The sequence below is a fragment of the Agelaius phoeniceus genome, chromosome 13, assembly GCF_051311805.1.
Source record: "Agelaius phoeniceus isolate bAgePho1 chromosome 13, bAgePho1.hap1, whole genome shotgun sequence".
NCBI classification, from domain to species: Eukaryota; Metazoa; Chordata; class Aves; order Passeriformes; family Icteridae; genus Agelaius; species Agelaius phoeniceus.
In genome coordinates, this window is record NC_135277.1 from 11,792,114 (window position 1) to 11,805,337 (window position 13,224).

General features: G+C 39.9%; 1 protein-coding gene across 3 annotated transcripts in view; it reads left to right on the forward strand.

Annotated features, from left to right (window-relative positions):
- Nucleotides 1-3,079: 3,079 nt before the first annotated feature.
- The window catches only part of SCG3 (secretogranin III), a 28,151-nt gene continuing 18,006 nt past the window's right edge, over nt 3,080-13,224 (forward strand). For 2 of the 3 annotated variants that reach the window (XM_054642400.2, XM_054642401.2), the window contains exons 1-8: nt 3,080-3,355; nt 4,045-4,097; nt 4,661-4,706; nt 4,801-5,016; nt 6,059-6,201; nt 7,320-7,481; nt 7,788-7,965; nt 9,806-9,922. In XM_054642400.2, the coding sequence (XP_054498375.1) occupies nt 3,271-3,355; nt 4,045-4,097; nt 4,661-4,706; nt 4,801-5,016; nt 6,059-6,201; nt 7,320-7,481; nt 7,788-7,965; nt 9,806-9,922 (1,000 nt within the window). In that variant the 5' untranslated portion in view covers nt 3,080-3,270. The remainder of the gene's footprint in view (nt 3,356-4,044; nt 4,098-4,660; nt 4,707-4,800; nt 5,017-6,058; nt 6,202-7,319; nt 7,482-7,787; nt 7,966-9,805; nt 9,923-13,224) is intronic. The other variant, XM_077185690.1, reaches the window with a different exon arrangement.

Sequence of the window (13,224 nt, forward strand, 5' to 3'; positions counted from 1 at the left end):
TAAGCTTTGCAGACCAAAAATGTACATTTAATAAGCATAGGAAAAGCTGCTGGTAAAGTTGATGGAACTTGAATAAATGCTCAAAACACACTAGCTTTGGCTTTTTTTATTATTATTATTATTTTTCATGGTTCTAGAGTCTTAAATCCTTCTCTTTGCCTTAGGTGGTGTATAAATAAGTGCTGTGTGTAAAATGATTCATAGAGCACAAGCCCTCGGGGGTTTTCAGGGTTAATTGTTGATGATTGCGTTGAAATCATGAGGACTATTCATAGTGCACACATATGTGCAAAATACATGACTTATAGTCAGATGATTATAGATACACCTAATGCCTTGCATAAAGATCACCAGTAACTCTTCCAACACTTTTTTTTTCCTTTTAAGCACTGTGTTATTTAGTATATCATTTGTATTATATGAGATAGAGAAAGCAAATCCACAGAAGTAAGGGATGTCTACCATCTAGGCATAAACTTGGCAAGGTGGCTTGTTGTGCCTTTTTCCTGCTTTCATCTGCCTTCTTTTTTCATCAGCTAGAGGGAAAACTTTGAAGTGTGGTTATAAAACAACTGCAGATGTAGCACTGAAAGGCTGCATTCCAGTTATTTCTCTACACTTCGTATCAACTGCTCTCACCATACCAAGAAACACTCTAATTGCCATTCCTCTGAGTTCTCCTTGGCATCTGATAGGCAAGTGGTATTCTTTCTGGCTCATTTCACATAGCTGGAAATAAAGAGTTCCAGAATAGAAAATGGGTTGATTGTGTATGAGCCAAAATAGAACCCAAAATAGAAGAGCTTGTGCTCTTCATCACGTTGTCTCTGCACTGGCAGAGGAGTGTGTAGTAGTAGATGATGCAAATGATGCCAAATGAAACAGGTGTAATGAGAAACAAATACAGCACTCTTACCCAGTCATTTTTCTGTGAGGATTAAACCTACTTTGTCATAATTAGCAGAGATTATGTATTATCTGTCACATGTCACACAGGCTCACCAGGGCACCACCAAGGAGCAGGGGGACCAGTGTGCCAAAGCAGAGGGGGCAGTGCCAGTGTGCTCTGTGCCCACAGCTGCAGCACGTGGCTGGCAGTGCCCGTGAACAGGGAAAGGATTTGTGTCTGAAGCTTTAGGGATGGCAGGTTTTGAATTCTCTTCTCTCCCCACCATCAGTCCCAGCCCTGCCCTGTCCTCATCATCCCTTGTTAGAGAGGCTTGCCAAAGCAGGAGACACTTCAGCACCAAGGAAATAAACCGTATGGATCTGGGAAATAATACAGAAATTATTTCACAGAAATAGAAACAATTATCACATAAACAGAAGGGTATCCTGCAAAACAAACACATTTGAACACAATTAGATGTATCATTATACCCAAAAAGCCGTATGTGGATATATCACATAAACAGGCATGTTTTTGACCTTCTTCATGCTGTTGTCTCTAATTAGAACTCCTTTTCCTGACTGCTTGACAGACACCTTCCTTTCAGCAAGTTTAAAATACTCACTGCTTTTGAATTGTTCAGTACTTTTGACTGAATGAGAAATGTGTAGAGTCTTAGCAATGGATGCACGTTAACAATGCCTTGTGAAAAATGTTTGAGTGGAATGAAGTAAACATCAGGAAGGGTACCTGGAGACAAAGTCCATGTTTTTGTTACATTGAAAACATTACACAGGCAATGAACTGTTGAATTAATTCCAGACTGGGATGCAATATAAAACCACATTGAAGTAAGAATTGATCTTTTAATTTGTCTTTATCAGCACTATTCTGTAGCTTTGAGGTTCCTGTTGCTGTACATGCCCATCTGCTGAAGATGGCAGGGGAGGAGGTTACTCTATGCTTCCTTGTGGAAGCTGCTTGTCTTCTGTGCTTCTAAAATGAGGGAAGGATCTGTTTATTATCAAAGTTTTCCTTGTAGGTCACCAAGCGATGTGTAAATAAGGATGTTTTCTTCTTACATGCAACTATGCTTAAAAGATTTTTATCCAAAATATCCTGTAATTCCTAACTCTGGCTCAGCTCCAAGAATTACCATGCCTGGTAAAAAGTGAGGATTCTGGGGCTATCAGTACATTTCTGGAATTTATTTTCATTGCTCTGGATGTGGAAGACTGATTTATAGAAGTGAATCTGATGCAAACTAGAGCATCATTTTATCTAAATTATATGCAAAGGCTTGACTGTAATGTACAGTGGCTGCTAAGGGAAAAAAATTGCAATTCTTTTTAGTGCTTGTGGTTAAATTAATTATCCTTCTTTTTTGTGTGTTCTTCACAGTTGATGCTATAGTACTGTGTATATATTCATTGATAAAGGAATGAACAGTTCGGCTGTGTTCCTGCTTTTCACTTGTGAAAGCACTGGTCCTTTTCATGTCTTCAGACAGTTTTTAGCCATTTTTAGCAGTCAGCAAGAACTGAGATTTCTAATGTTTAAGTATTTTCGTCTGCTCCCTGAGTGTGTGCATTTGTGACTACAGAATGATGAGCTCTTTTCTGAAGAAAGAACACTGTGATTTATTTTGGAAGCAGCTTCTGTAGTTCTGAAAAGCGCTACCGCTGCAATCCTTTGTTCTGCCGCGAACTGCTGAAAATGTCTTCCTCCGATCCCTGGGGATTTGTTGGTGTTCTGCGCCAACAAGGGCTACATTTTAATATTAAAAACATTCAGAAATAGCTTACATGGTTATTGTCATTTGTGCTTCTGCTTTTTTAAATCCTAAATTTTAAAGAGCAGGATGTACTATAATTAAACTTTCCACGTCCCCTCTTTGTCGTAAGAATCACGGCCGACTGTGCCTTTTCTGTGGAGAGGCTTTGAGCAGATGACAGGCAGTGATTCACAAGTCGACTGTGCGGGACCGGCTTTCCGCTCGCTGCCAGCCCGGCTGTGAGCGCAGCCTCCCGGGCCCGGAGGGTGCCGCCAGGACCCGGTGGGTGCCGCCTGGGGCCGGTGGGTGCCGCCTGGGGCCGGTGGGTGCCGCCAAGCCCGCTCCTGAGCCGCCGCTGCCGCTGCCGCTGCCCGGGCCGCGGAGCGAGGGCCCCGCGCATGCTCCGGGCCCGGCCCGCCCCCCGCTCCTCCCCGTGCCCGGGGCCGCCGCCGGGGCCGGGCTCGACCATTTCTGCGGGCGCGGGTTCGAGGGGCCGAGCCCCGGGCAGCGGCTTCCCCGAGCTTCAGCACCGCGGGCCGGACAGCGCCCGCCGGGCCGGGCGGCTCCCGCGGGCGGCTCCCGGTGCGAGGCAGGCCCCGGCCGCACCATGTTCCCCGGGCTGGCGGTCGCGCTGCAGGTGCTGGCGCTGCTGGCGAGCCGCGGGCACGGCTTCCCCAGACCCGCGGGCACAGGTAAGCGCCCGCCCCGAGCCTTCTGCCCTCGGCCGCGGGTGGGGAAAGTTCTGCGGGATGGAGATAGAGGATGGTCACAACTTTCCTTCCGCTTGGCTAAAAGCAATGAGATCCCAAGGCGGCAAGACACCGATCACTGAAGCTGCAATCTAATATTAAAGTGAAGGGATAGGTGCTGGTAGAGGGAAAAGCTCCGAATTTTTTCCGTCTTTTCCAAGCAATGTTTTCATCCATTCTACATCAGTGTCTGCACAAGTCTTTGCTTCTCCCAGTCTCCCGCTGTATTCTGGATGGAGGAGATTTTTAATCTCTTGCTTGTGCCAATCCGATTATTGCTATTTTAGTCAATCTCCCCCGGCACTTTTTTCCTCAATTCGTGAGTTTTCTGATCAGAAAGAGGTTGCTGAGTCTATACCTGTATTTCTGTCTTCTGCAGAAAATCTCTCTCTGCCCCAATCATCTTTGTTTAAAGGTTTGACTTTTTTTATTGTGTTCCCATTTTTCTAGGAACGCTGAATTGTTTTTGCAAGAAAAAAAAATAAAGGATGCAGTTGGCATCCTATTTAAGACACCATGCTGTATTGGAGAAAACTGTAAACTAAGGAAAAATGTCCTGTCTCTTTGTAGTTGCATGTATCATATAACTGAGTATATATATACATATATGTGTGTGTGTGTGTTTATTCTAGATAAAGCTATACACAACAGACAATTAAGTGTAGAAAGACCTTTGGAAGAACAGGTGAGTGAAATAAAAAATATTTACTTTTTTTTTTTTTTTTTTTTTTGTGGAATTCCTATATATATTTTTAGCCTTTCAGGTACTTGATCCATGAATATCATGAATGGCTAATGAATGGGTAAAAAATAGATTTGTCAGTAAAGTGATTATTAATGGGGTTAGATACAAAATAGGGTTTCAATAATTTTTAAGAACTGGCATATAGACTTTCACTGTCCAGCATTCTAAAAGCATTTTGCTAGCTCCAACAGCTCACAGATATGCCATGCCTTTCTGTTGATGTCCTATGGGAATATAGCATGAGAGCTTGGAATGAAGAAGGAAAATGTAACTTGCATTTATCTTAAAATGCAGCTTCTCGTAATGTCTGGTTCTGATCAGAGGATGGATGGTACTGATGAAAGTCTCCAGTGCCCATTCCTGTTCTACTTATTCAGGCAAACTTCTTAGTAAGAGTGAAAATCAGGCATTAAGTCCTCTGCTAATACTGATAAATCAAGAGATCACACATTTTATTCCTTCTACCTGTTTGCTATTTTATTTGCTTTATTTTTGTATATTAGATTGCTGAAGCTGAGGCAGACAAGAATAGGAAAATAGCTCCCACAGGTAAAATATCTTTCCTGATTTTATAACAATATTCATAACAGTATTCAAAGAGGTATAAGACTTTATGTTATGTTGATATTGATATATTTTCCAGAAAACAAGCCAGAGTTCAGGAACTATTCCTTTGTTGATGACCTGAACCTGCTCAAATCAGTAGCAGAAAGAGAAAGGAATGAGAAGGAGAGGGAGTCAATTAGAAGCTCTTTGTATGAACAGCAAGTGGCCATTGATGATGCAGACTCCACCAAGAACCGCAGGCTTGTGGATGACTTTGACTCCACTAAAAGCGGCCTGGATTATAAATTCCAAGGTATTCCATAATCATCTTTCAGTGACTTCTGGGTTAGATTTCTCTTGCAAACTGATTGCTTTCATGAATGTTGCCTTCACCACTAAACATGAGTTCTATTTGTTGCTGGAGTGCAGTTTCAATTGTTTCCAGTTGCTTGTTGTATTACAGTTAGGTTATTGAAACACAGTACAAAAGAATTGCTCCAGATTTTAACAGACTTCTGTGGAGGAAAGTCTAATTGTGTAATTTGTAATGTCTTTTAGCAATTTAGATTTGATAGAAGGAAAATGGGACATATTTTTGGATGAAAATGTATTTATTCTGGTTTGTGAGGAAGAAGCACATTATGTGCCATTTGCTATATGCAGCTAAATCACATATATTTATTCCAAATATTATGTGCAGTTGTAGATAATTCTCATAATCACAAACCTAGAAGAAATTACCAAAGGCCAAAGAATACTTGCCTTTGCTACAGGAGTAGTTAATTGACTTGTAGTTTAAGTGAGTCTTCTGAGAATTGTAAACAGCATTTAGCTCAGGATATTTTTAATTATATCAAAGTATGCTGATCACAGACCAAAGCTCACTCCTTGTATTGCCTTTCCCATTGTCACAATGATATTATTTGCCATAGGTAACAATTATATAATTAAAAGTTAATTTGCTGAAATTCAAACAAGATTATGTGCCATTGTCATGAACTCTTCTGACCTAAGTGGCCATATAATGAAAGTAGATACCAGGAAGGCACAAATAAGTGGATATGGAAATTCTACCAATATTTTCTATAAACAGGAAAGTAAGCTCCTAAGGTTCATCTCTGCTCTTTCAGAAAAGCCACTCAGAAAGATATTTTTCACATGTGGAAAATTGACAGAACTTTTCCTTGTGACTGATTTAATGGCTTGCAAAGTGGGTATCAAAGTATATTCCTAATGTATCTAAAAATGCAGTTTTGTTCTGAAGAGAAAAAGATGTGGGCAGATATTTTTTAATGAGATGTTTAATCTAAATGAGTTAGGATGGTCAGCACACAATAAAACTGTAATCCTTTCAGACGACCCAGATGGCCTCCATCAATTAGATGGCACTCCTTTAACTGCTGAGGACATTGTTCAAAAAATTGCTGCAAGAATTTATGAGGAAAATGACAGAGGAGTGTTTGACAAGATTGTTTCAAAACTTCTAAATCTGGGGCTAGTAAGTATCTTGGAAATCGTCATTTAACTGTGTGTTGGATGGGATTAATGCTCTTTCTAAAAACAATTCAGATGCACACTTTGTCTGAAGCGAGTGGGACTCAGGGTCTAAGCAAATTTCTAGAGCTATTTGGGCTTGCTGGTTGAGCTCTGCAGTAACATTGTTGTTCCTGTGATGTCTTTGCAACAAAATAGGCCAAACTCAGAATGTTTCTGATGCTGAAAAAACATTCACTGATTGTACTCCTCCCATGTCTGCCCTCATTTTTACTTTAATTTGTCTTCTGATTTTCACTGAGTGCTTTTCTATTGTTAATTTATTTTCTATACTTAAGGGGGAAAGGTCTGAGCTCATTCCTATCCACCTAATGCTGGTAAGATCATCAGCACACACATAATGTTGCTGGCTAGTTGAGGATATTTTACATTACTGATTTTTAGGAAAAGTGGATTTGTCTCTGACCTCTGAATGTCTCAATGGCTTTAGCCATTGCCATTTGGGATCTTTATATTTTAAAATACTCACCTTATCTTTTGAGCACTAGATTTTGCAGCTGAGTATTGCACCCCACTGATTACAGAGGGAGCTGTGGGACAGCTGCATGGGAGACTTCTTGTTCAAGTGACAGATGTTATGAAGCAAAGAAAAAACATGTTAATGACATCATAGAAATCTGTTTGCTTTTTTCCCATTCTGTATTACTGAATTCTGTTGTAATTATTCAACTGTCCATAGATGTGTTGCAGAGCATATGTATTTCTATATAGACACACATGGACACACATATAGGGAGGTGCCACACTTGCAGCTCCATCTTTCAAGCTGCACTCCACTGTGTTAAGTCCTAAAGAGGTTTGGTTTGAAGGCTGTATGTGTGAAGGGGTGGGATTTATGTATATACACAGATTAGATGTGTATTTCTATGTGTATATGTATGGAGTGTTATAAATGTTTGCATGTCTATATGTACACACAGATATTACACCTCATTTGGCTGTGCTCAGCTTTGAAGCAAGCATACAGCAACCTATTTGCATATTGATATCAGGTTTCATATTGATGTTTGATCTAGAAAAAGCACAGTATCTTATAAGTATTCTGCACAAATATTTTAACAGATCACAGAGAGTCAGGCCTATACCCTGGAAGATGAAGTGGCAGAGGTTTTACAACAGCTCATTGCAAATGAAGCAAAGGATCGTGAGAAGGAGTCTGAAGATTTTGATTACTCTGCTAGCAGAGCAGATAGTGATACAAAAGAAAAGCAACAGGAAAGAATGGTAATTTCTTAGCTAATAATTTTGTCTTGCTTGCCAGATGGTACTAGTACTGTGCTTTTTAGGGAATAGTTAGTTCAATCTGGAAACAAGAGGTGTTCTTAAAGAAATTCTGTCTGATAGAAAAAAGAATCATGAGTTAAAAATTTAAGATGTCAATTGAAATAACTGAGAAAATACTATAGTCTTCACTTTGCAATTAGGACAATGTTGGCATGAGGTTGTGATAGAAATTTTTGCTCTCTTAACTCTATCATCAAAAGCAATGTGCTTAAAGATTTATTTTTTTTAATTATGTCTTATGTGAAGACATCAAGCAAATCTGATCAGGATAGTTTCATCAATGGAGAAGTTGATGATACACTGGATAACACGTGGTCATCATCTAATGTGTTGGAAAGAAGAAATGAGCTGCCTTCTGAAGATAATTTCGAAGACCTCCAATATTTTCCAAATTTTTATGCATTATTAAAAAGTCTTAACTCAGGTAAGCTTGTCATGTGGTTACAGAAATATTAGGAAAAAATTTTAAAAATTAAGATTCTCTGGTTTTTTCCTCCTCTTGTCTCTTCCCCACAGCTTCCCTCGTTGCTTTGAAAATGTTCTGTAAGATACATAGCAGAAACTTGTTTGATTAGTGATTTTGATGGCAAAAGACTGGCAGGAACAACACTCAGAACTGCAAAGAGTGTGACCTAGACAGCCCTTCCCATCTTGTGCTGTGTGATTCAGGAGTCCTGAATTCTTTTAATTCCTGTAAGGACATGATGAAAAGCTGGCAAGTAGTTTTCCCCAGAGATCTTTCCAGTAACATCCATGTCTTCTAAGCCAAGAGATACGAGTAAGCCACAGTAGGATCCTCACAGTGATGGTACCAGTAAATGAGTGTGAGTGAGCCTCCCAGCCTTTCCACAAACCACAGGTTTGCTGTTTATTGCAGTGAAAGCCCTGCAGTCTCTTCCTATTCCGGTGCTGGACATCACAGCTTCCAGTTATTGCAGGCAAGACTGTGGCTCCTTGCCACTGCCCTGTGTCATCACCCTCTACACACACCCACTCTCTGCAGCCACACACACTCTCTAACTTTTGGAGGGATGAGGGGTGGTATTTTGTAGATCCCTTGTCCTGCAGGAGCATTAATAATTGCTTCAAATTGTCCCCATGTGCACCTGAGTGGAGAGCTAAAATAAAAAACCTGAGTCCACATTTTGCTCAAGTCCAATCAACAAACTTTAAATTCTTCTTCCTGTTCTTTTTAATTTTCCCATGGCAATTCTGCATGCTAGTTCTTCTTTTTCTACTCACAATGCAGGCAGGCATGTTGGGTTTAACAGGCTGTGAAGCAAACAGGACCAGGCCCACTGGCTGCACATCTCCTGCTTTATGTGTTCATCTGTCAGGTTGTATTGAGCTGGAAGAGAGGATTCAGTTGCATCCTACAGCTGTGTGTTAAATTGCAGGCAGCAATAAAAAGCCTGTTCAGCAGCTCTCCAGGGTGGCTGGCCCTCTGCCAAGGTTGGGAGTATTATTTCTGACTGTCCCTGACTGACAGTGCCCTGGCTCTGTTGGGTCCTTCAGTGACAGCCTGGGCAGTGGGGAAAGCCTGTGTGACTGTGATGGGGGAGTTTCACGCTGCTAATGCAGAAATAGCAGTAATATTGTTCAGCACATAAACACAGTGGAAAAAGAAAAGCTAAGAAGCAGTGGGCAAAACCTGATTATTTGTATAAAAAAAATTTTTGTATCCTATCCTGAAGTCATGATCCTCCCAGTCAGGTAATGCTTTGTTGTCCCAGTGTGCAGGTCATGGACTTGTCCAAGTAACAATCTCATTTGGGACACTTTATATTTTTGTCATTGAACCCGTGGATCTTGTAGGAGAAAAGATCTTTTCCATACAGAGTCAGACTGATCTACTAAATACTTCACAAACAAATAAAAGAAAAATTACATACTCTAGAAAACTCTACCGATATCTGCCCTCCAACCATCAATTTGAACTGTCAGATCACTCCATCTTTGTGTGCTTAGTGTTCTTAGCTGTAAAATGGAATTAATACCATCGGCCTTCCAAGACAATGGTATTATGACACAGCCCCTCAAGACAAAAAGCTATGAAGAAGAACCTACCCCTGATGTTTTAAAGTATGTACTTTGCAGGGACAGCTTAAAAAGAAATATATATGTAAGTTCTCATTCTAATCCAGCACAGCATTTTCTCTTTTAATGAGTAGGTCATTCTTGATGCATGAATTTTGCACAGTTTGCACAACAGATTTTCCAAGTTACCTGAAGGTTGACTAGTTTTGCTTCATCTCCTCACACAGAGACAGAGACAAAAGAGAAAGAGACCTTGATAACTATCATGAAAACCCTGATTGATTTTGTGAAGATGATGGTTAAATATGGAACAATCACACCAGAAGAAGGAGTTTCCTATCTTGGTGAGAGTACATACTTTATACAACTGTTATAAATGGTGTGTTCTTCCTCTACCAGCAGTGATAATTATCTTCTCATCTTCCTTGCTCTTATGAAACCTGTTTCAGATTTGTTCATTTGTTCATTCATAGCATTTGAAAATGCTAAAGCTTTTAAATGATTGAGCATTCCCTACAGCAATGTTCAATTCCATACTGCTTTAATATTTCCATCTAATGAAGGAAAGGTAATATATATAAAGATATGCATTTAGAGTATTATTACACTTTTGTATCTGTGAAGCACAATTTCTTTCAATGACTTTATGTCAGGGGAATATTAGGGTCTTCTCTGGTCTATTAAAGTGGATTAGGTACCTGCATTTCCCAGAAATAATCCAGCACTTCAACTCCTTCAACTCCTTTAATCTCTCACTGTAGGTAGCTGGACTAGATGGGACCTAATGCTAAATTCATCCACCAAATAGAACTCCTTCATCTATGGAGAGTGTTATATCTTGGCACAGGAGCAGATTTTGAAGCACTCTTTCCTGGATCCATTTTAGAGTGGATTTGGCTATGTAGGTTTTGTAAAATTGTTACCATTTCCTGAAGAGAGAATTTGGAATGGCCTGGTTTGTGTCTCACACACCTTTCCTGGCTTTGACAAACTCTCTTCTATTCGCTGTAGGCAGCCTGTCTAGTTAAACAAGCTGACCTACAGAAGAAGGGCTCATCTGTAGAAACTCTGCAAAGCTCTTTCATTTTTCTGAAGTATTTCAGGTCTGGATTAGTCTAAAAAGTTTTTGTTTGCATCAGGGAAATTTCTCAGCTTCATAAATCAACCTGTCACAGAGAGATGACTGGCAATGGTTTTTCTACATTGCAGATACTTGATTGATGAAATTGTAACTATATGGATTGATTATCCATTACTTGCCTACAAAAGGTCCAGTGAATAATGACTCACATTCAGTGCATGATTGCACCTCCTCTCTAAAGAATTCATGATATATCTGACCAAGAAATCTCCTTGAATTTTGGAATATTTGGACAACTTATGCCTCAGTCCATCTCTCTATTTCTCTGTCTGCCAGCACATCTAAAGAAAGATGCACATAAAGAAATAGTTGATTTTAAGCACAGTGGTTTCAGTGTCATTCTAGAAATGAAGATACTATGACTTGATCAGATATTGCCAGAACTTAATAGGCTAAATTCATCCCTGATTCAAGACCATGCAGATAATGGAGCTACACTAGGAATGCCTTTTTCCTGCTAAAATTCAGGGCAGTTGTTCACATTGACTTTTGTTTGAGCAAATAGATACTGTAACCCTGGAAACAAATTGCCTCAATGACATAGTACAGAAGGCAAGCATTGGGTTAAGAGTTTGAGAGGTCTGATTTAGTCTGGATTTAAAGTAAGACTATCAACTGATGTATCCAGACTCTGCCTTGCAAATGAGTGATTTATGCAGGGGTGGATTTTGTGCTCCATCAAAGCAACTTACTGTAGTGGAAAAAGCTTTCTCATAGATTCTCAGGTTGCTTCTGTGGTATTCTTTTTTTAGACTAGCTGTTGAGAAATTGCTTTAAAACTGACCTTCATTTATTGAGCTAATACTCTCAAATAATGAGGAAGAGCATCCACAGGAGCATGTTAGCTTGTTGCACTGTCCTTAAGCACGGCAGCAGTTTTATTGCCACTCTTACTGAATTAAAATTCTATAGTCTGTAATAGCTGGATAGGCACTGTGTATCGTGGTGCAGTTTGGATTAGGAGATTGATACACAGCTGTGGTTTTTTAGAGCAGATAAAGGAATTAGTATGAATACCTGTCAGAGAGAGGAATCAATGTAAAAAATTGAGGGCTTTTTGTTGTTTCCTCAGTCTACAATCAGTGAGCAGATTCTGTGCTACTTGGTGGAAAATACCTACTGGGTCTGTGCAGATGGATTACATCCTCTCTCCATTTTATTACAGTAGGAAACTGCCTAAATTAATTTTCCCCGCTCTGTGACTGAAGCCAGGCGTAAGCTAAGCCTCTGAATTATACATTCAAAATGATAAATCATTTACAGAATCAAGTCACAAGGTGCAGCTTTTTTGCCTGTCAGAGGGGTGCAGAGAGAGTGAATTTGACTGCATATACCAGTAACAGCTGGCTTGGGATTTGGAAACCACAGCATTATGTCATCATCATTGTATATTACTCTAGGGGAAAGTATTTTGCTGCAGCAGTGACTGATGTTATTGGGTTTAGCTTTAAGTTACAAAAGGTCTAGCTGCAGTGTGGTGCAAGAAAAACACAGATGCACATACATGGAAACACAAGGAATAAGTTTATTTTTTTAAGACATATATTCAATATTATGTAATACATATTTAAAAGCTTTCTATATGCTAAATGTAATCTGTAACAGAATCCCAGACCAGCATATTCATATATATGAATCAGGAGAAAAAGTAATGCCTACCTTTTACAGTATGTGTTCAGAAGTATAGCTCTGGAAGCATTAAAGAGACTGTAACAAACTGATAGAAAATGTGTGTTCAGCTGAGGTACACCTCATTTGATAATTATCCTGCTGTGGCAAAATGCCACAATTTTCTATCACTCTTTACTTTCTTAGCTATGAATGCTGTTAGAGAAAGCAGATCCTTCTGTGGAGGGAAAGTCTCATTAATTTCTAGCCCGTTCAAAGGCTTTCAGAAATCTTTCTAGAAAAACCATCTGCCCTCTGAATATTGAAAGCTGCTTTAAAATCATTTTTGCAGTTAAAAGAATGGACAAACATTGCTTGGTACAGAAAGCATAAGGCAGTAAATTATGACACAGGATCTCAGGAGCACAAGTGGCTTGTGAATTAGATCCAACTGTGGTATTAATTTAGCCACCTTTGGGTTTGTTGGCAGCATCCAGCAAACGCTGCCCAAACAGCTGAGCTCCTCTTGCTTGCCCCAGCCTTCCAGAGGCAGAAGCTGCTGTCCCTGAAGAAGCTGAGCTTTGGGAAGGGCTTGGGGCAGTTACTGAAGTGATGTTGCTGTTGGCAAGGGTGCAGTGGCAGAGGGGAGTGGCAGTGTTGGAACACTCCCACGTAGTGACCAGTGGAAAGCAGTAAGAGGCTTTCAGATAAGTTATGACTGATTCAGCATAAAATATTTCATTATTCATGGCATTCATAACATTTATATTGCATAAATAGCTGATACTGATGAATAAATATCTGATACTCCATGGACAACTGAAAGGACAATATCCTTCACAGTGCTGAGTGAGAAAAAGAGAAAAAGAACTATTTGAGCCAGTAGCAAAATTCACT